Below are 19,514 nucleotides of genomic sequence, written 5' to 3' on the forward strand. Positions count from 1 at the left end.
GGGCCCCCTCCCCCGAGTCCGCGCCCTGCCCGCCCCCCCACCCACCCGGCGCGGCGCGGCAGGGGGGTTGGCGGCCTTTACGAAGGCAATAACTTAGGCGGGGGAGATGGGCGGGTCCCGGGCGGCCCGCTGTTATCTGTTCAACGTCCTGGCGCCCAGGCCGCCGTTGTGGCTGGAGGGCGGGTAGGCCTCGGGCCTGTGCGGGGGCGGCGGCGAGGCGGCGGGCGCGGGCGCGGGCGGCCGGCCGGGCGCCTGCTGCAGGTTCAGGATGCTGTCGATGGCGCTCTGCAGGTGCTCCGTGAGCGCGTCATCCTGCGGACTGTCGCTGGAGAAGCTGGCCTGGTCGACGTCCGGAGACTCCGACTTGCGCCGCTTGCTGGGCGGCGGCGCGGGCGCCTCCCAGCCGGGGTCCCCGCCCTGCGCCGCGCCGCCGGCGTGGGCGGCCACGGGCTCGCCGGGCGCAGCGCCCTTGAGCAGCCGCTGGTACAGCTCGTCCTCCACGGCCGCCAGCTCGCGGATGAGCCCGCTCGTGGCCTCGTCCACCTTGGCGGGCGGCGGCGCGGGGCTGGCGGCCGTGTGCTCCCGGTAGCTCTTGCGCAGCGGCAGGCGCGGCCCGTGCGCCGCGGGCCCAGGCGGCTTGCGGGCTGCAGGCGGCGGCGGGTGGTCAACCGTGCCGTTCATCTGGCCGGGGGCCGGCGGCGGCGGCGGGGGCGGCGGCGGTGGGGGCGGCGGCGGCCGCGGCGGGGGCTCGGCGCTCTGGGGTGCGGCGGGTGGCGGCGGCGGCTGGTGCACCGGGTCCAGCGCCGTGTTGTGCACGACCTTGCTGAGCCCCGCCTCCTGCTTGATCTTGAGCTTGAGCCCGATGCGGCTCCGCGCCTCGTAGGTCTTGATGGGCGGGCGGTTGCGGGAGGGCATCGGGCCGTCTTCGTCGGCGTCCAGGGACGAGGCGGTGGAGGAGGCCCGCGCCCAGGTCACCGACGGGGAGCCGCCCGCCCCGCCGTGCCGGATCACGAGCTTGGTGGGCAGGTGTGGTGGCGGCGGCTGGGCCGAGGCGGCGGAGGCTGCCGCGGAGCCATGGCCTGGGAGCCGGTGGCCGTCGGAGGCGGCGGACGCGGGCAGGCCGAGGGCGCGAGAGGAAGACACGTACTCGTCTGCGGGGGGCAGGGGGGCAGAGAGACGAGCGGGTGTTAGGAGGCCCGCGCTGCCCAGCCCTCGCCCGACGCGAGTCGGACACCTGTGCTTCTTGGGAGTAATCCCTACCGCCTGATTCCAGCAGGCTGCCTGCCCCGGGACCCGCCAGGGACTGCTCCAGAGCGCACCTGCCCCGGCAGCGTCAGGCGGGCTTGGGAACGGGCCGCAGTGCGCTGCACCTGACGGACAGGTGTGCACGCGGAGGCAAAGTAGCTCACCAGAGCCCTACACACCCCCGCGGCGAGGCTCGCGGCTCCCGCCCTCCCGCACCGCTGATCCCCTGCACCAAGGTGTCCTCTAAGTACCAGTGACCAGGATGTTGGGGCCTAGCGGGCTGAGCCAGCTCCTGGGACAGTAGCAGCCAGTAAGATGCCGATTTGCTGCTGCACCTCCCATGCAGCCCCGGCCAGCACACCTGGGAAGGCAGCTGAGGACGGGCCAAGTACTGGGCCCCGGCCGCCCACGTGGGAGACCCTGATGGAGTTCCCGGCTCCTGGCTTCGGCCTGGCCCAGCCCTGGCTGTTATGGGCACTCGGGGAGTGAACCAGGGAGAGGAGATGTCTACATGTCTCTCTCTGTCACTCTGCCTTTCAAATAAAGTATTTTTAAAAACACCCATGTGGGACGGGTGCTACAGTGTAGTAGGTTAAGCAATGCCGGCATCCCATTGGGCTCTCTGCTGTGGCCTGGGAAAGCAGCGGAGGATGGCCTAAATGCTTGGACCCCTGCACCCATGTGGGGGACCCGGAAGCAGCTCCTGGCTCCTGGCTTTGGATGGGCTCAGCTCCGGCTGTTGCAGCCAACTGGGGAGTGGACCAGTGGATGGAAGACCTCTCTCTCTGTCTGTAACTCTGCCTCTCAAATAAATAAGAATTTTGACTACTTTTTAAAAATGAGGGGGTGAGGCTGGTGCCATGGCTCAACAAGCTAATCCTCCGCCTAGCGGCGCCGAAACACTGGGTTCTAGTCCCAGTCGGGGTGCCGGATTCTGTCCTGGTTGCCCCTTTTCCAGGCCAGCTCTCTGCTGTGGCCAGGGAGTGCAGTGGAGGATGGCCCAAGTGCTTGGGCCCTGCACCCCATGGGAGACCAGGATAAGCACCTGGCTCCTGCCTTTGGATCAGCGCGGTGCGCCATCCACAGCGCGCAGGCCGCAGCGGCCATTGGAGGGTGAACCAACAGCAAAGGAAGACCTTTCTCTCTGTCTCTCTCTCTCACTGTCCATTCTGCCTGTCAAAAATTAAAAAAAATTAAAAATTAAAGAAAAATGAGGGGGTGGGCATTGAGCCCAGTGTTAAGACACGGGGGTCCCACGGCAGAGTGCCCAGGTTGCATTCCATGACTGAGAGCCGGAGTGACTGGGCTCCCGCCTCCCAGGCTCTCAGGGAGGGAAGCAGCAGACAGGAGCTGGCCCTCTCTCGGACTCGATAACCAACGGGAACAGTGTGCAGATAAGCCGGGGCCCAGGGCAGAGGGCAGGGTGAGGGCCAGGGGAACTGCAAAGTCCCTGGGGCTGGGACTGGGGTGAGGCAGACCAGGCCACCAAGTCTGGATTGATGGATCGATGGATGCTTCTCAGAGCCATCAAGTGCGGGGAGGGCGGGTGGGGCGGGTGGGGGGGGGCTGCGACCAGGGCCCTGGGTAGCCTTGGTCCGTCCTGCCACCCAAGACCAAGGGGGAGTGACTCGGGCTCCCCCTAGCGGCGGCGGCGGGGAAGGCCACGCACCTGGCTCCCTGATGGAGCACCCAGCCCCCTAGGCCGCCCTCGGCACAGACAGGAGCGGGGACCCCCGGCCCGCCCCGCCCCTCTCACCGGGCTTCTCCTTGGCCAGCTGTTTATCCAAGGCAAGGGTGGTCTTCTCCTCCTGAATGAACATCCGGTCGATCATCACCATCTCAGCCGAGGGGCTCACCCTCTGCGGGGGAGGGGAACAGGATGAGTGGGGGGGGTGGGAGAGGGGGAGGGGTCGCCAGGAGTGGGGGGGGCGGGTACCCTACCCGGGACTCCTCGAGGAGCAGGAGCCGGTATTTGTTGAGCATGGCCTGGGTGCGTTTCAGTAGCTGTGTGGACACCGTCTCGAACTCCTCGTCCACTGCCAGGAGGGAAGGCGAGGTTGGGGCGGTCGGGCTCCCGGAGGCGGGCGCGGGGCAGCCCCCGGCCTGCCCCCCGCACGGGCCTCACCTTTGTGGTAGTCGCTGGGGGAGGGGAGGGCGCCCTGGTAGACGTGGTAGGGCAGCAGGCGCTGCAGCGCGTCCCGCAGGGAGGGGAAGGCGGTCTTGCAGTCGGGGTGCAGGACGGAGCCCTGATGTTTGTGCAAATGCTCCAGGAAACTGGGGTGCGGAGGGGAAGGGGAGAGACCACACGCGCTGAGAGGCACAGGTGTGTGCTGTGGGCACCCTCATGTTACAGTAAGGGAAACTGAGGCCGGGCTGGGGGGCGCAGTCATGGTCCCCAGCACTCAGGAGGCAGAAGCCAGCGCCGGAAAAACCCGGGCTAACCGCTAGTCTGCGTCCCGCCGCCAGAGGTCAGTGTGTCACCACCTGCCTGCGGCCGGGCGACCCCGCGAGGCCGGCCGGACGGTGGGGGTCTCGGCCTCAGGTCCAGCCCGGCCTCCACCCTGTGCTGAAGGCCGGCAGCCTCTGGCCACAGCCAGCCTTGCCCACCACGGTGTCCCCAGCCCCTGGCACAGGCTGGGAACTGAGCATTTAACAAATGCTGGTGAGGAAGAACGGGCAGGCAGGAAGGCAGGCCAGCATGGACCCCTCCCCCGTGCACCCCCACCTGGTCCCCATGCATCCCTCAGGTACCCACCCCGCATCCTGCCAATATCTGCCTGCCTGCCCAGACACCCACCCACCGCTGCCTCTCCCCCCTGCCCATTTCTGTCCCTGCACCCAAACTTGCACCCACTTATCTCAAACACGGGGGGGGGGGTCTACCCACTGGGTTCTGCCCGCCCACCCGGTGAGGCTGCCGTGCCCCAGCTGTGTCTGAGGGAACTAATGTAAGCTGTGTGCTACTGATGCCCCCAGCCTGGGGTGCACCCCATCACCCACGGGGGAGATGGAGAGCTGGCGCAGCCCACACATAGCTGACCAGGGCTCAGGGCGGCCCCCTGGGGAGGCCAGGGGCGGAGCCTGGGCATGGGGGCTGCCACTCACCAGGCCTCCTTGCTGGGCTGCAGGGCGGGGGCTTTCTTCAGCTGCGGGAGAGAGGGGAGGGGGTGTGTCCAGCGTGCACCGGTCTCTGGCTTCCTGGGTTCTGGCTCCTGACCTCCTGCTGTGTTTCCCCGACTTGGGGCTCCACTGCAGGACCCCCTGCCCTCACCCCTCCCACCTCCTGTGTGCCGCTGCACCCTCACCCGTCTGAGGGGTCTCACCTGCAGCCCGGAAGTGTTAGCCTTGCCCACGCCCAGGGTCGGAAGGCTGCTGGCGAAAGCTTTGCTCTCGGCGGGAAGCAGAGGGAGGCCTGGGGCGGGCGGCAGGGGGGAGATACAGAGCTGTGGGGTCACGGCACAGACAGAGGCCTCTCCTGGGCCTGCAGCCCCCCAGTGCCCCTGGGATCACGGAGTCAGCCTTCTCTCCCTCACCTCCCCCCATTGCCCTGGGCATGCACACCCCCAGCCCTGCCCCAGCCCTCCCACGTGGCCACCTCTCCCCTACCTGTCGTGGCCATGGGTGCTGGGGCAGGGGCGTGGCTGGGGGCAGCAGGGGTCCCGGAGGGGGCCTGGCTGCTGACCAGCACCGAGGCAGTGGGGCTGGTGAGGGTCTGTGGGGCGGCGGGTGCCCCGCCCGCTTTGTTCTGGAGCAGGATCCCGGGCGGCACCTGAGGGCGGGAAGGCGGTTGAGGGCCGGGGGCAGAGAGGCGGGTGGCGGACAGGCAGGCAGGACGTGGCCGGGGCCCCTGGCTGGTTACCTGGTGGAATCTCTCCAGGAGGGCCTTCGGCTGGGGCAGGGTCGGGAAGGGGGCGGCCACCATCTGGAAGGTCCGCGGAGGCGGCGGGGGCACCGTGGGCTCGGGGACCAGGTGGAGGGTCGGCGGGGGCGTGGGGGACTTGTGGGGCCCCTGGCCGGGCGGGAACTGAAGCTGGAAGTCAGATGGCGCGGGGGCCTGCAGCCTGGTGGACGCCTCGGAGGAGGCGGCGGCGGCAGCAGCGGAGGTGGAGGCTGGAGGGAGGTGGGAGGCGGCAGGCAGCGGCCCCTCGGGTGGCTGGGGGCCTGGGGCGGTGGGGGCTGGGGTGCTGACAGGCGGGGGGACACCCAGCTGATTCTGGATCACGAAGATGCCCGGCAGAGCGGGTGGGGCCTGGGGTGGCGGGCAGGGGTGCAGGGCAGGCTCCGAGGGCGGGCGGGACAGACTCTGGGGCTGGGAGGGCGGGCGCGAGTGGGGGCGGGAGGGCGGGCGGGAGGGGGGCCGGGCAGGGTGCGGGGAGGGCAGGTGGGGGCTGTCCCCCAGGGGGGCCTGGTGAGGTAGCGAAGGGGACGAGGAGGGGCCGGGGCCCTTCAGTGGAGCGGCTGCCGGGATCTGGGCGGGGAGGAGAGGCAGGGGTCAGAAGCTGCCTTGGCCGCCCCCTCCCCGTGTTAGCCAGCACCTCCCCCCGCCCTGCCCCTCGGTCCCCCCCCGCCCCCGGCTCAGCCCTCCAGTGCCCTGGGCCCCGCGGGGTGGGTGGCAGCAGCAGAGGAAGCAGCACAGCAGTGAGCACACGGCGCCCAGCGCCCAGCGCCCAGCGGCAGGAGGCCAGGGAGCAGCCAGCGCAGCAGCGGGGGAGGGGCGGCAGGCAGCATCCCCTTTGCCAGTGCCTGCCTGCTGTGTGCCGGCTCCCGGGGCTGGGCTCCCGGCCACAGCTGGGGGCGCCTTCTGATGCTAACACCTGAGTCCGGGGCCCCCTTCCAAGTGTCCAGGACCTCTGCCTCCATGTGCCTGGGTGGCCCTGGGTGAAGGTGCCGCATGGGTGTGCGGGCAGGCGACACTGGACCCTGGGACTAGCTGTGCTGACACGCACGCAGCAACCTCACCTAAGACACGCCTGGCTGGACTGTCTGCCCTCAGAACCGACCACGGAAGCCACAGGTGGCACCAGCTGTGTACCTAACACTGGGCTGGCGCCTGACGCGTGTACCACGGAACCTGCAACCCAGCAGTGGCCCCTCTGACAGCACAGACGGGCACCGCACTGACTCACGGGGTCTGAACAGGGCCCTAAGAGCAGTGGCGACCCTGGACCCATTTTACAGCTGAGAAACTGAGGCCAGGGGCGAGAGATGGAGCTCCAGCTTTGGGCCCCTCCCCTCCCCACCTGGACACGGCTCAGAGACTCAGGAGGACCCAGCTGGGAGCTTCCTACGTGGCCACCTCACGATTCCTGGCTACCATTAGCTGTAGCCTCCAGGATGGGTCCAGCATCCCTTCCAAGCCTAGCCCTGAGCCAATTCTGGCAATTCCAAGACAAAAACAACCCAATCAATCAATCAATCAACCCAGACGTACACAAAGGTTTACCACCTCTAAGGGGGGGGGGGGCTCCTAGCTCTAGGACATGGCTGGAGGAATGTCCCCTGGACAACCCTCTGCAAGCAGCTTGAGGGGGGGGCGCTTTGGGAGGGTCATGACCTTTGACCTGGTAGTCCCGCCTCCAGGAATCTGATGAAGAACACGGGGTGGGGGGTGATGCAACAGAGGAAAATGGAAGACCTCAAAAAGCTGGCTGCAGAGGGAACTGAGTGATGAGGAGCTGCCGGCCACACCCCGTGCTCCCAGCACTGCGTGGACGCTCAGGAAGAGGCCACAGCACCTGGCCACGCGGCAAGGAGCAGCCACTGCTCATGCTGGCCACGGGGCCAGCGCAATGGTTACCCAGGAGAACACCTTGTTATCAAGGGCAGGAAGACCGACGGACAGACACAGAGATGCACACAGCAGCTGGAGCTGGGCACGCCCACGTGGGCGCAGGCACCCAGGGTGAGCATGACCAGGAAGCCGGGGTTGGGGGCAGAGCCCGCACTGGAGCCCAGGCCCTCCGATACAGGCTGTGGGCCCCCCACTCCCTTGACGCCATGGCAGCCGCGGCAGGCAGCTGAGCCAGGCCCCTCGGGCACACTCGCGACTGTTGTCTGAGGCTGCCCAGTCTGGGGGGGCGGCTCCACCACCGAGCGTTAGCAAGCGACACGCCTGGGACCTCCTTGTACTCATCCTGAAACTTCTAGGTGCTTGGAATTTAAAAAAAAAAGATTTGAAAGGCAGAGTTACAGAGAGAGAGAGAGATCTTCCATCTGCTGGTTCACTCCCCAATGGCCACAGTGGTCAGGGCTGGGCCAGGAGCTTCAATCAGGTCTCCTACGTGGGCAGCACTTGGGCCGTCCTCCACTGCTTTCCCAGGTGCATTAGCAGGGAGCTGGGTCAGAAGTGGAGCAGCCGGGACTCAAACTGGCACCCACATGGGATGGTGGCACCGCAGGTGGAAGCTTGACCCACTGCGCCACAGCGCTGACCCCTATGCTTGAAATTTGAAAGTGGAGAAAACGTGGGGAGCAGGTGTGTGGCCCAGCAGCTAAGACACCTGCGTCCCACACTGCGTTCCAGGCTCCAGGATTCAGCCCAGCCCAGCCCTGGCCATCACAGGGATTTGGAGTGAACCAGTGGTTCAAATAAATAAAAAATAATTTTAAAAATGCGAAGTTCAAAAGCATCTCCAAATCCAAACATTTCATTCGCGTTACAAATGTTCACACGCACACACACACACACTCTGAACACTTAAGTAGCAATCCAAATGACAGACAGGAGGTATAAAAATCTCTAGCTCACAGCACGAAGCTCGTCGTCTCATATGTAAAGAGCCTCTAGAAATCACTAAAAGTAACAACCAGCGAGAAGAAGGCAAAGGATCGGCTCAGATGCTGCACATAAAAAGCACACACGAAGAGCTTAGGTATTTCAAGAGGTACGCAGCGTCACTTGCAACAACACACATGTACATCCGGGCGTCTTGGAGGTCCGTATTTACCCTTCACGTTAGCAGTAAGCCCTGTCTCACACAGACACTCCCGGGCACAAATGCACATTTGCAAACAGGCTCCAGGAGGCAAGCAAATTCGCCCGGGCATGTGGGGCGCCTTGGCAGCGATGGAGGCCAGCGCCTACACCTACATGTGGCCGCACACACACACACGCAGTGCACAGGGTGAGCGCTGACGACCTCAGCAGAGGACCTGGGAAGCCCTCCCTGGGAGCCCACCACAGCGGGCACTGCGCTGCCTTCTGGGTACAAGCAGGAGAGACTTCGGGCGAGGAGGTGCCCCGCGCTGCAGGACACACAGCAGCGGCAGGCACCAGGTGCCGCGGTGATGCTGCCCGGGGCTCTCGCGGCCCGCATCAGAGCATCTGGGCTGAAGTTCGGCTCCGCTCCCAACATCAGCTCCCTGCCCATGTGTGCTCCGGGAGGGGGTGGGGACGGTTCAAGTGCATGGGCCCTTGCCACCCACCTATGGGACCTGGATGGAGTTCCCAGATCCTGGCTTTGGCCTGATGCAGCCCTGGCTGTTAGGGTATGAACCCATGGACAGGAGAATTCTTTGCCTTTCAAATCAGTAAGATGGAAATGAAAAACAAAACAAAACGAGCATAAGTCAGTGGCTTGTCGGAGGGGGCTGTGGCAGTGGGGCAGCAGTGGGCTGGGGATGGAGCGATGGCTGGGACGCTTGCCCTGCACTTTAAAAAAAAATACTTTTGGGGCCGGCTCTGTGGCTCACTTGGTTAATCCTCCGCCTGCAGCGCCAGCATCCCATATGGGCGCCAGGTTCTAGTCCTGGTTGCTCCTCTTCCAGGCCAGCTCTCTGCTGTGGCCCGTGAGGGCAGTGGAAGATGGCCCAAGTGCTTGGGCCCTGCACTTGGGAGACCAAGAGGAAGCACCTGGCTCCTGGCTTCGGATTGGCGCAGCGCCGGCCGTAGCGGCTATTTGGGGAGTGAACCAACGGAAGGAAGACCTTTCTCTCTGTCTCTGTCTCTCTCTCTGTCTATAACTCTACCTGTCAAAACAACAACAACAACAACAAAAAACAAATACAAAAACAAAAAACTTTTGATGATAGAGGCCAGCGCTGTGGCTCAGAGGTTAAAGCCCCAGCCTGTAGTGCCGGCATCCTATATAGATGCCAGTTGCCGGTTCAAGTCCCGGCTGCTCCACTTCCTATCCAGCTCCCTGCTAATGTGCCTGGGAAAGCAAAGGAAGATGGCCCAGGTCCTTTAGCCTCTGCACCCACGTGGGAGACCGGGATGGAGTTCCAGGCTCCTGGCTTCAGCGTGGCCCAGCCCTAGCAATTGTGGGCATTTGAGGAGTGACCCAGCAGATGGAAGATCATTCTCTGTGGCTCAGCCTTTTAAACAAACAAAAATGAATAGATAAATCAATATTTTTAAAAAGGTGGGGGGGGGGACCTATCACACAGTTACCAATCGCCTCCTCCCAGTGGCATGGGGAGGGGATTTCATTTCCTTTGTCCTTTTCAGAGTCTTCTAAATTTTCAGAATTTGCATGAAGTCATTTTTATCTTTTTTTTTTTTTAACTAGCATGGGGGGGGGGGCTGTTGAGGTGGCAGCCATGTGCGGATGGAGGGCGCTCCTCCACCTCCCGCCCCAGCAGAGGGCAGCGCAGGGCAGCCACAAGCAGGTGGGAGTGCGGCTCTGCGGCCCGGGGCTCCCCTGGCAAATGCTCTCCACAGACATCCTGACCCCCCAAGCCTCTAGAAACCCACCCCAGCCCGGCGCCGCGGCTCATTTGGCTAATCCTCCGCCTGTGGCGCCAGCACCCCAGGTTCTAGTCCCGGTTGCTCCTCTTCCATTCCAGCTCTCTGCTGTGGACTGGGAGGGCAGTGGAGGATGGCCCAGGTCCTTGGGCCCTGCACCTGCATGGGAGACCAAGAGGAAGCACCTGGCTCCTGGCTTCAGATCGGCGCATCGCGCCGGCCGTAGCGGCCATTTGGGGGGTGAACCAACGGAAAAGGAAGACCTTTCTCTCTCTCTAACTCTGCTTGTCAAAAAAAAAAAAAAAAAAAAAAAAAGAAAGAAAGAAAGAAAAAAAAGAAACCCACCCCAGGTATGTGCAAAAGGCATGGGCATGGGCAAACCACGGGAAACCCACCCCAGGCGCTCGCCATCAGGGGTCCACACCCCGGTCCCATCCTCCGGGATTCGGTCAACCACACAGTGAAAACATCAGAGGAGACGCCTGTGTGCACTGACCATTCCTTCCATCAATCCCGAAGCCGGGGGCGGGAGCTCTCCTCTCTGCCCCGGGCTCTGTGGGTCTTCACCACTCGTGGGCCACACAAAACGACCCCCTTGGAAATCAGCCTGCTACCCACTCCCTGAATTTGCAAGGACCCGGTCACAGGGCTCCCAGCGCCTCACCCGGCCAGCAGCATCTGTGGGTACCCTGGTGGGCCTCGAGGGACGGACGTGCGCCCCGCTGACCAGTCCGTAGGGTCCCCAAGGTAGGAATAATCTTAATTTTATTTAAGGTCTTATTTGGCGGATTGATTTTATCTGTCTGAAAGGCAGAGGGACAGAGATGGATCTGCCGGCGGCTGGTTCACTCCTCAAATGTTCACCACAGCCAGAGCTGGGCTGGGCTGGGCTGGGCTGCAGCCAGGAGCCCAGAGCTGCAGTCGGGTCTCCCAGGTAGGTGGCAGGAGCCCAGGCACTTGAAGATCCCCTGTTGCAACTCAGGGCCCACAGCGGCAGGCAGCTGGACCGTAAGCGGAGCAGGGACTTAAACCCAGGCACTACCATAGGGGCATCTTCACTGCCGGCCGGGATGCCTACCCCTACATGTTTAAATGATTGGAAGAGGGGGAAAAAAAGGTTTTGTGACTCATGAGAACGATACAAAATTGCATTTCAGGGTCTATAAATAACTGTTGGCTGGCGCTCCTGCTGGCGGACTGACACATGGTTTCTAGCTGTCTGAAGCGCTGCCCGTCATTAGCAGCGACTTGAGCTCCTCTCAGTCTGCAGCTCTGGACCCGCCCAACCCTGCTCTAAGCACTTCCCAGCCACAGCCCCGTGTTAACTCCCAACCCTCTAAAGCAGCTGCTGCTACTGCCCTCATTGTACAGCGAGGGAAACCGAGGCAGAGACGCAAGCAACTCGCCCACAGTCCCCCACAGTGCCTGGCTCCTCCCCGCCCCAGCGGTGCCTGCTTGTGACGGCGAAGGCACAGAGGAAAGAGAACAGAGACTGGCAGGCAGCACGCAGCGCGGCTCCCGTTCCAGCCCGGACTCGCAGGCAGGCTGAGAATCCTACACCTGCAGGGCTCGGGGCCGCAGAAGCTTTGATTCCAGGGGTTTGGAGATTTCGGAACGTCCGCGCCTGGGGAGCGAGAGGTCTTGGAGACGCCCCGAGACGGTCCCCGGAACGCACTGCCGCTTCAGGCACACCCAGCCTGCAGGTCATTTCGCAGCTTGTCAGTGACTCTGTGCTCGGGACAGTTTCACAGGAGCCTGTTTCCTCTGGCTGTATGGAGTCTGAGCTCAAGAAACTTTGGGGGCACTGGCGCTGCCCAGCTGAGGTTTAGACAGGAGGCCACTTGCAAAGTGCCTGGAACAGCAGCCGGACACGACAGAAAGTGACAGAAAGGTCACTTCCTGTTATGTTAACAGCCACAGCTGCCTAGCTTCCAAGCTGGCTCCGGAGTCTCCGAGCCACCGGCATCTCGTCCCCAGGGGGCTAAAGCAGCCACCTCCTGGCCCCTGCTGGGCAGCTGGAGGGAGGGTGGACCATCAGGGACTCAGGCTCTGCCCCTGGCCTCCAGCCCAAACTCCTTGCTTTGGCGCACAGGGCCCCACCAACTCCTCCACGCCATCTCCCTCCATCTACTGCTCTCCAGCCTGCTTGCTGTTCCTTGTTCATTCCAAGTCGGCTCCTGCCTCAGGGCCTTGGCACATGCCACGCTCCCATCTCTTCCTTCCCAGAGGCCTCCGGCTCACACTGCCGAGAGCAAGCAACACTTTCACCTGCTGGGCTGGTGGCGAATTGCAGGTCCTCCCCTTCAGTTTCAGAGTTGGGAACTCATTCCTCCACTCATTTATTCAATAAACACTCGCGGGGTGCCCACTACCTGCCAGGCTCTGAGTGGCCGCTGGGATGGAGCAGACGCGCACACACGCACGCGTACACACACACACATATATACCACCTCCTGGAGTTTACGTGGAGCGGGAAGAGAGGGCCGGGGAAAGCCAGAAGGAGCAGGCACGGACTGGTTCCCACCGGCCTATCTGGATCTGCTTCAGTTTTGCTATTTGAAAGGCAGAGAGACAGAGAGAGCGAGGTCTTCCACCTGCTGGTTCACTCCCCAAACAGCCACAACAGCCGAGACTGGGGCGGGTCCAAGCCAGGAGCCAGGAACCCCATCCGGGTCTCCCATGCGGGTGCAGGGGCCCAAGCACTTGAGCCATCATCTGCTGCCTCCCAGGCGCCCTAGCAGGGAGCTGGTTCGGAAGTGGAGCAGCCGGGACTTGGACTGAGCTCACCTGGGGTGCCGGCGTTGCAGGCGGTGGCTTAACCTGCTGCACAGCGGCAGCCCCCTGCCTCCGATTTAACAGTGAGAGGCAGGTGGGTGCCTGGTGTGGCGGGAGGCTGTGCTTGTGTGGCTGCACCCCACGCCGCAGTGCCAGGTGCGAGGCCCGGCTGCACCCCTGATTCCAGCTCCCTGCTAATGCGTACCTCAGCAGGCAGCAGGGGACGGCGGAAGTGCTCGGGGCCCCGCCACCCACGGGGAGACCCAGATGGGCTTCCCGGCCAGCATCGGGGCGCAGTGGGTTAGGCCGCAGTCCCTGACACCAGCTTCCCACATCAAAGACCCAGTTTGAGTCCTGGCTGCTCCATTCCAATCCAGCTCCCTGCTAACGCGCCTGGGAAAGCAGTGGAAGAAGGCTCAAGTGCGGATGGAGCTCCCGGCTCCTGGTTTCAGGGTGGCCCAGCCGTTGTGGCTGTTTGGGGAGTGAACCAGCAGGTAGAAGACCTCTCTCTCTCTGTCTCTCTGACTTTCAAATAAATAAACTTCAACACCATGCCAGGGAACATTTCTCCAGTGCATAGTCTGTGCCTAGCAGTCACGGAAAATGCCTCTTAAGAAAAAAACAATGCATGGGTTTCTTTTTTTTTTTTTTTTTCCTTTGCACCAGAATAAAGTTATGTTTTCAGTCCACTCCCCACAAGCTCTGTGAAGCACCCCGACTGTGAATTCGTTTACTCCACCCCGAAGCCCCCTCACATCTGGCTACGGAATTCAGACACCAGCTGCTCAGGGTCACACAGTAAGTGGCACAGCCTGCCGGAGGAATCACAGCTGTTCCAGCCTGAGCTCGTGCCGATCGCGCGCTACCACTCCAGCCTCTGTGACGTCCCTCCTCCTCCTTCTCCCTGTCCGCTATCCTTCCTGGATAAGTACAACACCTGTTCCTCCAGGACACAGCCTACCCTCCCCTCTCCTGTGAGACAAAAGGCTAAATTTCTTTTATATGTAAAGAGTTTCTACGAATAAACAAGAAAATGATCGGCAAGCCAAATGTGAAAATGGCAAAAGGTAGGAACAATTTCGTAGAACAGAAAGTACAGAGAGCATTGAACCACAATTAAAAAAAAAAAAAAACTAAAGCAAAATACTAATTTTCACTTATCAGACTGGTCAAGTTCAAGAAAACAGACGCGAACTGTGAACAGCTGGGAAAGCTTGAACCCAGCTGTGGCCCAATGTCCATCAACAGTACAAACGCACGTGTCTGCAGGCCCTCCCACTTCTAATGCAGTCTGTACAGGTTTGCTCGCAACAACCAAGGACAGGAAACGACCTAAAAGCCCGACAACAGGGACTGCTTAGAGGAAAACGTGCCGTCTGCACGGTGGACTACTTGGCAGCTTTCAGAAAGGCGAAGAACCATCTTCCAGGTCAACTTTCAAAGGACAGGAGCAAGGTGAGGACCACAGGGGAGGGTGCCGCATTTTATAGACGTGGAAGAGGAAATCCACGCACGTGACCGTCTATGCACAAAACAGGATGCCAGAAGCCCCAGCAGGAGGCCACGGGTCAAGGCCAGGGCTGGTCCCTGCGTGCCTGACTCTACCGCCCCGTGGACTCTCCGAGCATGCTCCCTGCCTGGACGTGGGCATCAGCACCTCAGGGAAGACCGCCTTTCCTGCTGTGTGTCTTGCAGCCCTATCCAGCATGTGGAGCCCTCCCCCTGCCTGCTGGGGGCGAGGAGACACAGGCAGTGCAGGGTGGGGGTGGCAGTAGGAGAGGACAGCACCGATCCCCAGGTCAGCGAGACAGAGGCAGGCAGGCCGGGAGCGAGGAGGCGGACAGCGGTGAGGGGGGAAGGGGGCGAGGCTGGGGCTGAGCTGAGGACAGAGGCTGCTGGGGTCATCTACCTGGGGGGCCGGCACCGGGGAAGCCTGGCTGTCGGGGGCCTGAGGGCCGAGGCCAGCTCCTTTGGCGACGGGGGTGGCCGGGGCTGGGTCTTGGGCAGGAGGCGGGGCGCTGACTATGACCGAGGCGGGCACGGAGAGGTGGGGGCCCTCTGTGGAGAGAGGCTGCTGGCTCCTCTCCTGCAACGGGGCAGCCCGCACAGGGGTCAGAAGGCCACGCCCAGGGACCCCCGTCCACACCGCCCCTGTCCCGGGGCTGCAGGGAAGGCTATGGCGGGCGCAGCAGCATGACCCGGCTGGCTGGTCCCACCCCTGCTTTCCTGACCTGGCCGTCGCGTTCACGCTCACCTGCTGTGCACTCCGAGACCCCCCCTCGCCTGTCAGCCCATCCCTCCCCGTGGCTGCCAGCCCGCGGTCTGTCCAGCTCAGCCAGGGGCGGCCACGTGTCAGCCCCACCCCACCAGACCCTGGCCAGCCTCTCTCAGCTCGGGGGTCTCCCAGTCCCCAGCACCCCTCACCCTCGCCCAGGGCCCCGAGTACCTGGGGCAGGAACATCTGCACGGAGTCCTGAGTGAGGATGGCTGTGGTGGCTGCAGGTGGCGGCTGGCCGAGGACCATCTTCTCCGGGCTGGACGCCAGGCCCGGGCTGGGCTGGGGGGTGCTGGCCTGAGGTGGGGCGGTGGCCGGAGGGGCCGTGGCCTGCGGGGACTGCTGCACCTGCGGCTGCTGGAGGCCCAGGGGCAGCGGTGTGCTGGCTGCGGGCGGTGCTGGCGGCGTGGGCTGCACCGTGAGGACTGGGGTGGCCTCCCCGGCGGCAGCGGCAGCAGGTGTGGCGGGCTGCACCAGCCCATCGGCGGCGTTGAGCATGGCCACGGCGCTGGGGGGCAGGGTGACACCCTGCAGGACGGTGGTGGCGGTGGGCCCCGCGGCCGCCGGCTGGCTCTGCGTGGGCAGGCTGCCCGCCGCCAGCGACACGGGCATCTGGAAGAGCGCAGGCTGCCCCACCTGGATGGGTGCGGCCGAGAGGATGTGCGCGGCGCTGTGCGCGCCCGACGGCGGGGCCAGCACGGGGCCCAGGCTCAGCGGAGCCGCCAGGTTCTGGTTGGTGAGGATGGGGTTGGCGATGAGCTGTCCGCCCGCGTGGGGCGCTGCGGCCGCCGCCGCCAGGATCTGCCCGCCCACGTTGGCCGGCAGGGCGGAGAGCGGCTGCGGGAGCTGCACGGCGGCGGGGGCGCCCGGCAGCAGGAACTGGTTCTGGCCGGGCAGCATGTGCTGTGCGGGGATAACGATGCTGCTGCCCTGGTTCAGGAGGTGCACGCTCATGGGTTTGCTCAGCGCCCCCGGCGGCTGCGGCGGCGCCGCCCCGGTCGTGGTGGCGGGCGGTTGCTTGAACACGCTGGCCTGCAGGGCCGGCGCGGGGAAGCCGGACAGCACCACGTTCTGGCCGGCCTTGCCCGCCGCCATGAAGGTCAGGTTCTGCGGCGCCTTGGGCTGCGGCGGCAGCGCGCCCGGCTCGCCCTGGATGGTGAGCGTGGCGCCGGCTGGCGCGAAGGGCTTGGGCGTCAGCTGGTAGAGCTTGGGGGGCAGGACCCCGGCCGGCTTGGGCTGGATGGGCGTGGGCGTGCGGTGCAGGATGACGTTGGGTGCCGGGACCAGCGGCGCCGCGCCGAGGCCCGGGGCCACCGTCAGCGGCTGTCCCGAGGGTGTCCCGCCGGCCACGGCCGTGGCGGCGCCCGTGCCCGCAAACACGGAGTTCCCGTTGAGCGTGGTGGCCACGGCGGCCGGGAGGCTCTTCTGGATGACCAGGCCGGCCCCCTGTGGGGAGACGCCGGCCGAGGCCAGGGTCACCGGCTCTGAGGGGCCGGCCGCCGAGGCCAGGTAGCCGCTGACAGGCACCTGCTTGGCCAGGAGCTGAGAGGCGGGCGGGTTGAGCGCCATGACCGGCTGGCCGACCACCTGGATGGGCGCCAGGCCGAGCGTGGCCGCCGTGGCACCCCCAGGGCTGCCGTTGGGCAGGCCCTGGAGGCCCGGGATGGGCTGCAGGGTCACGTTGCCCAGGCCCACGGGCTGCAGGAAGGGCTGGACGCTCAGAGCCTTGTTGACCACGTCCTGGGGCGGCACCAGGGCCTGGTGCGTCAGCACGGTGGGCGGGGCCTGCAGCCCCAGCAGGTCTGCGCCGCCAGGGAACAGGGCCTGGGGCCCCGCGGCCACGGCGGCAGCGCCCGCGGCCCCCGCCGGGCCTGCCCCACCGTCCGCCGGCTGCAACGTGGGCAGCTGGAAGGGGCCCAGGTCCAGCTCGGCCTCGGCCTCCAGCGTCTGCTCCGTGATGTTGGCCTCCTGGAGGCTCTGCTGGAGGATGTCGCAGGGCTGGTCAGCGCCCCCGCCGCCCGCCGCCCCGCCCCCGGCGGCGGGCGAGCCCAGGATGTCATCTTCCAGGAAGTCCAGGTCCACGCTGGGGGCCGGCTGGCTGGGCTCCGGGTTCAGGTGGTTACCGGAGGCTTCTTGCACGTGGAGCTGAGGCCGGGGAGGGTAGGAAGGAAGGAGGGAGGTTAGCAAGAGGCGGAGCTCAGCCGGGGCCGCAGGGCGGGATGCCCGGGTGGCGGAGCGGCTGTGTTCCAGAACATTCCGTGCCTGGCTGCCGCTTGCCCTGACCTGCGTTTCCCTATGGCACCTCTCAAAGGTTTAAAAAAAAAATCAGTTTTTTTTTTTGTTTTTGCTAAGCTGTACCAGCCTGCACTACGCATCTGTGGTTCCAAATCCCAGAAGAGCCCTGGAAACCACCGGCCTCACGGCATGCCCAAGTCACGTGCCTCTTCCTACGTCTGACCGTGGCACACGCACACGCATCGCAGCCCCTGTCCAGAATCTCAATGATTCCAGTTCTGATGCACGCCTGGCCCCACAGCGGTCCGAGGAGCCGTGCTGTGCTGTGACGTTTCCAGCGTGCACTGTGTGTGACATCACACACGTAATCCAAGACATGCATGTACGAACTCGGGCAGCAGGGCTGGTGCTCTGGGACAGGTTAAGCCACCGCCTGGGATGCACATCCCAGTGCCAGCTCCAATCCCGGCTGCTCTGCTTCTGACCCAGTTCCCTGCTAGTGGCCCGGGAAGGCGTCAGACCCGCGTGGGAGACCCGGATGGAGTTCTGCCCTCCTGCCTTCGGTCCGGCCCGGCCCTGGCTGATGCAGCCATTTGAAAGAGTGAACCAGTGGATGGAAGACCTCTCTCTCTCTGCCTCTCGAATAAATAAATAAATCTTTAAAAAAAAAATAAAAATAATGCACATCATGCAAAGCTCCAGAGTGGTGTCTGCTCGTGGGACGTGAATCTCAGGTTCTGGGTGGGCGTTTTACACGGTGGCTTAAGTTGCTGCTCGGGACACCCAAATCCCGTATGGGAGCGCCTGGTTACTCTGCGTCCAACCCAGCTCCCTGCTAATGTGCACCCTGGGAGGCAGCAGGTGATGGCCCAAGTACTTGGGTCCCTGCCAGCCACGTCCCACATTCTGGGCTCCTGGCTTCAGCCTGGCCCAGCTCTGCCTGTTGTGAACATTTGGGGAGTGAACCAGCAGATCAAAGATTTCTCTTTCTCTCTGCTTTTCTCTCTACCTTTCAGATAAAAAGAATGAAAATAAGTTAAAAATGTAAAACCAGTTTGATGTAATAATAATAAAAAAAAGATTCTGAATCAACCCACATGGCAGGCTGTGGTGCCAGCCCCGAGCAGGTGCACAAGAAACCTCCTCTGCTACCGCACTGCCATCATCCCCACCCTGTAGTTAGGAGACAGCCCGAGGAGGTGGGCGGAGACTGCGTGGCACCGCAGCAGAGGGAGAGGCGAGCGGGATGCGGGCAGGGGGATGGGGGAGTGGCTCCCAGCGGACTGCAGGCCAGGTGGGGCACTGTGCCCTCTGTGCGCCCCAGTGCAATTAGAGTGCCTAGGACAGCTCTGAAATTCACTGCCCCCAGGCGTGGCAGCGCTCAGAACCCGTGGGGGCCTCACAGCCAGGAAGGAATGAGAGCGAGGATGGAGGATGGCCAGCCAGCAGCCCTGCAGAAGTGTCACTGTTGCTGGCTTACAAATGCGGCCCCCTTGCTGCTGTGTTTCTGGATTTAAACATTTGTGCCACTGGAAAGTTACATCACAGCCACCATCAAGGCCATAGCCGGTGGGGTGGGGGAGTGGGAGGCCTCGGTCCCTGTGAGCCCCAGAGCGGGCACCTGCCACGACTCCCACACTGCCCTGTGGACCCTCGGCTGCCGCTCTGGGACTGACTGGGGCCGCCTCGCCCACCTTGGTTCAGAGCCCTCACCTCTGCAGCCCGCGTGGCCCAGCAGCCACTGTCCCGCCTCTACTCCACACGGCCCTCGGTTACCGCCCTGCCCTCCTCCCAGCAGGGACCTCCCAGGGACAGGCCAGAGCCTTCCTCTCACCCCCCCACCCCCACCTCCCAGGCCCTCATCCCCCTCCCCGTCCCCTGGCTGCCACCACCAGCCGTGGCCACTTACCCCCGGGCCTTCATAGAAGGCACTTTGGGCCTCCCCGGGATTGTCCAGGAGGTCATCACTATCAAGCTGCAACAAGACCCGCCCCACCCAAGGTCAAAGGTCAGCGGGGCAGGCCCGCGCTCTAGAACAGAAACCAATTTAGTGTTACTCAGGGCAAAAAGACGAGGGGTAAAGTGGGGAAGGGTGAGAAACTCTCCCTGGAAGAGGGCCCCAGGAAAGGGGCTGCAGGCTTGAAACCCACAGTGCTCGAAAGGGAAGCCTCTGGCCTGACCTCCAGGGAGCGCACCTGACTGCAAGGTGTGTATCTGACCCGCACCTGACCCGCACCTGACCCGCACCTGACCCGCACCTGACCCACACCTGACCCGCACCTGACCCGCACCTGACCC

General features: G+C 63.8%; 1 protein-coding gene across 2 annotated transcripts in view; it reads right to left on the reverse strand.

Annotated features, from left to right (window-relative positions):
* Window positions 1-67: 67 nt before the first annotated feature.
* The window catches only part of BICRA (BRD4 interacting chromatin remodeling complex associated protein), a 56,351-nt gene continuing 36,904 nt past the window's right edge, over window positions 68-19,514 (reverse strand). For both annotated transcript variants that reach the window (XM_062177269.1, XM_062177268.1), the window contains 11 exons: window positions 19,126-19,191; window positions 15,153-17,126; window positions 14,616-14,792; window positions 5,105-5,713; window positions 4,852-5,014; window positions 4,569-4,657; window positions 4,351-4,391; window positions 3,371-3,519; window positions 3,187-3,281; window positions 3,002-3,104; window positions 68-1,151 (listed from right to left, as the gene is read on the reverse strand). In XM_062177269.1, coding sequence (XP_062033253.1) covers window positions 133-1,151; window positions 3,002-3,104; window positions 3,187-3,281; window positions 3,371-3,519; window positions 4,351-4,391; window positions 4,569-4,657; window positions 4,852-5,014; window positions 5,105-5,713; window positions 14,616-14,792; window positions 15,153-17,126; window positions 19,126-19,191 — 4,485 coding nt within the window. In that variant the 3' untranslated portion in view covers window positions 68-132. The remainder of the gene's footprint in view (window positions 1,152-3,001; window positions 3,105-3,186; window positions 3,282-3,370; window positions 3,520-4,350; window positions 4,392-4,568; window positions 4,658-4,851; window positions 5,015-5,104; window positions 5,714-14,615; window positions 14,793-15,152; window positions 17,127-19,125; window positions 19,192-19,514) is intronic.

Source organism: Lepus europaeus, chromosome 19, assembly GCF_033115175.1.
Source record: "Lepus europaeus isolate LE1 chromosome 19, mLepTim1.pri, whole genome shotgun sequence".
Lineage (NCBI taxonomy): Eukaryota > Metazoa > Chordata > Mammalia > Lagomorpha > Leporidae > Lepus > Lepus europaeus.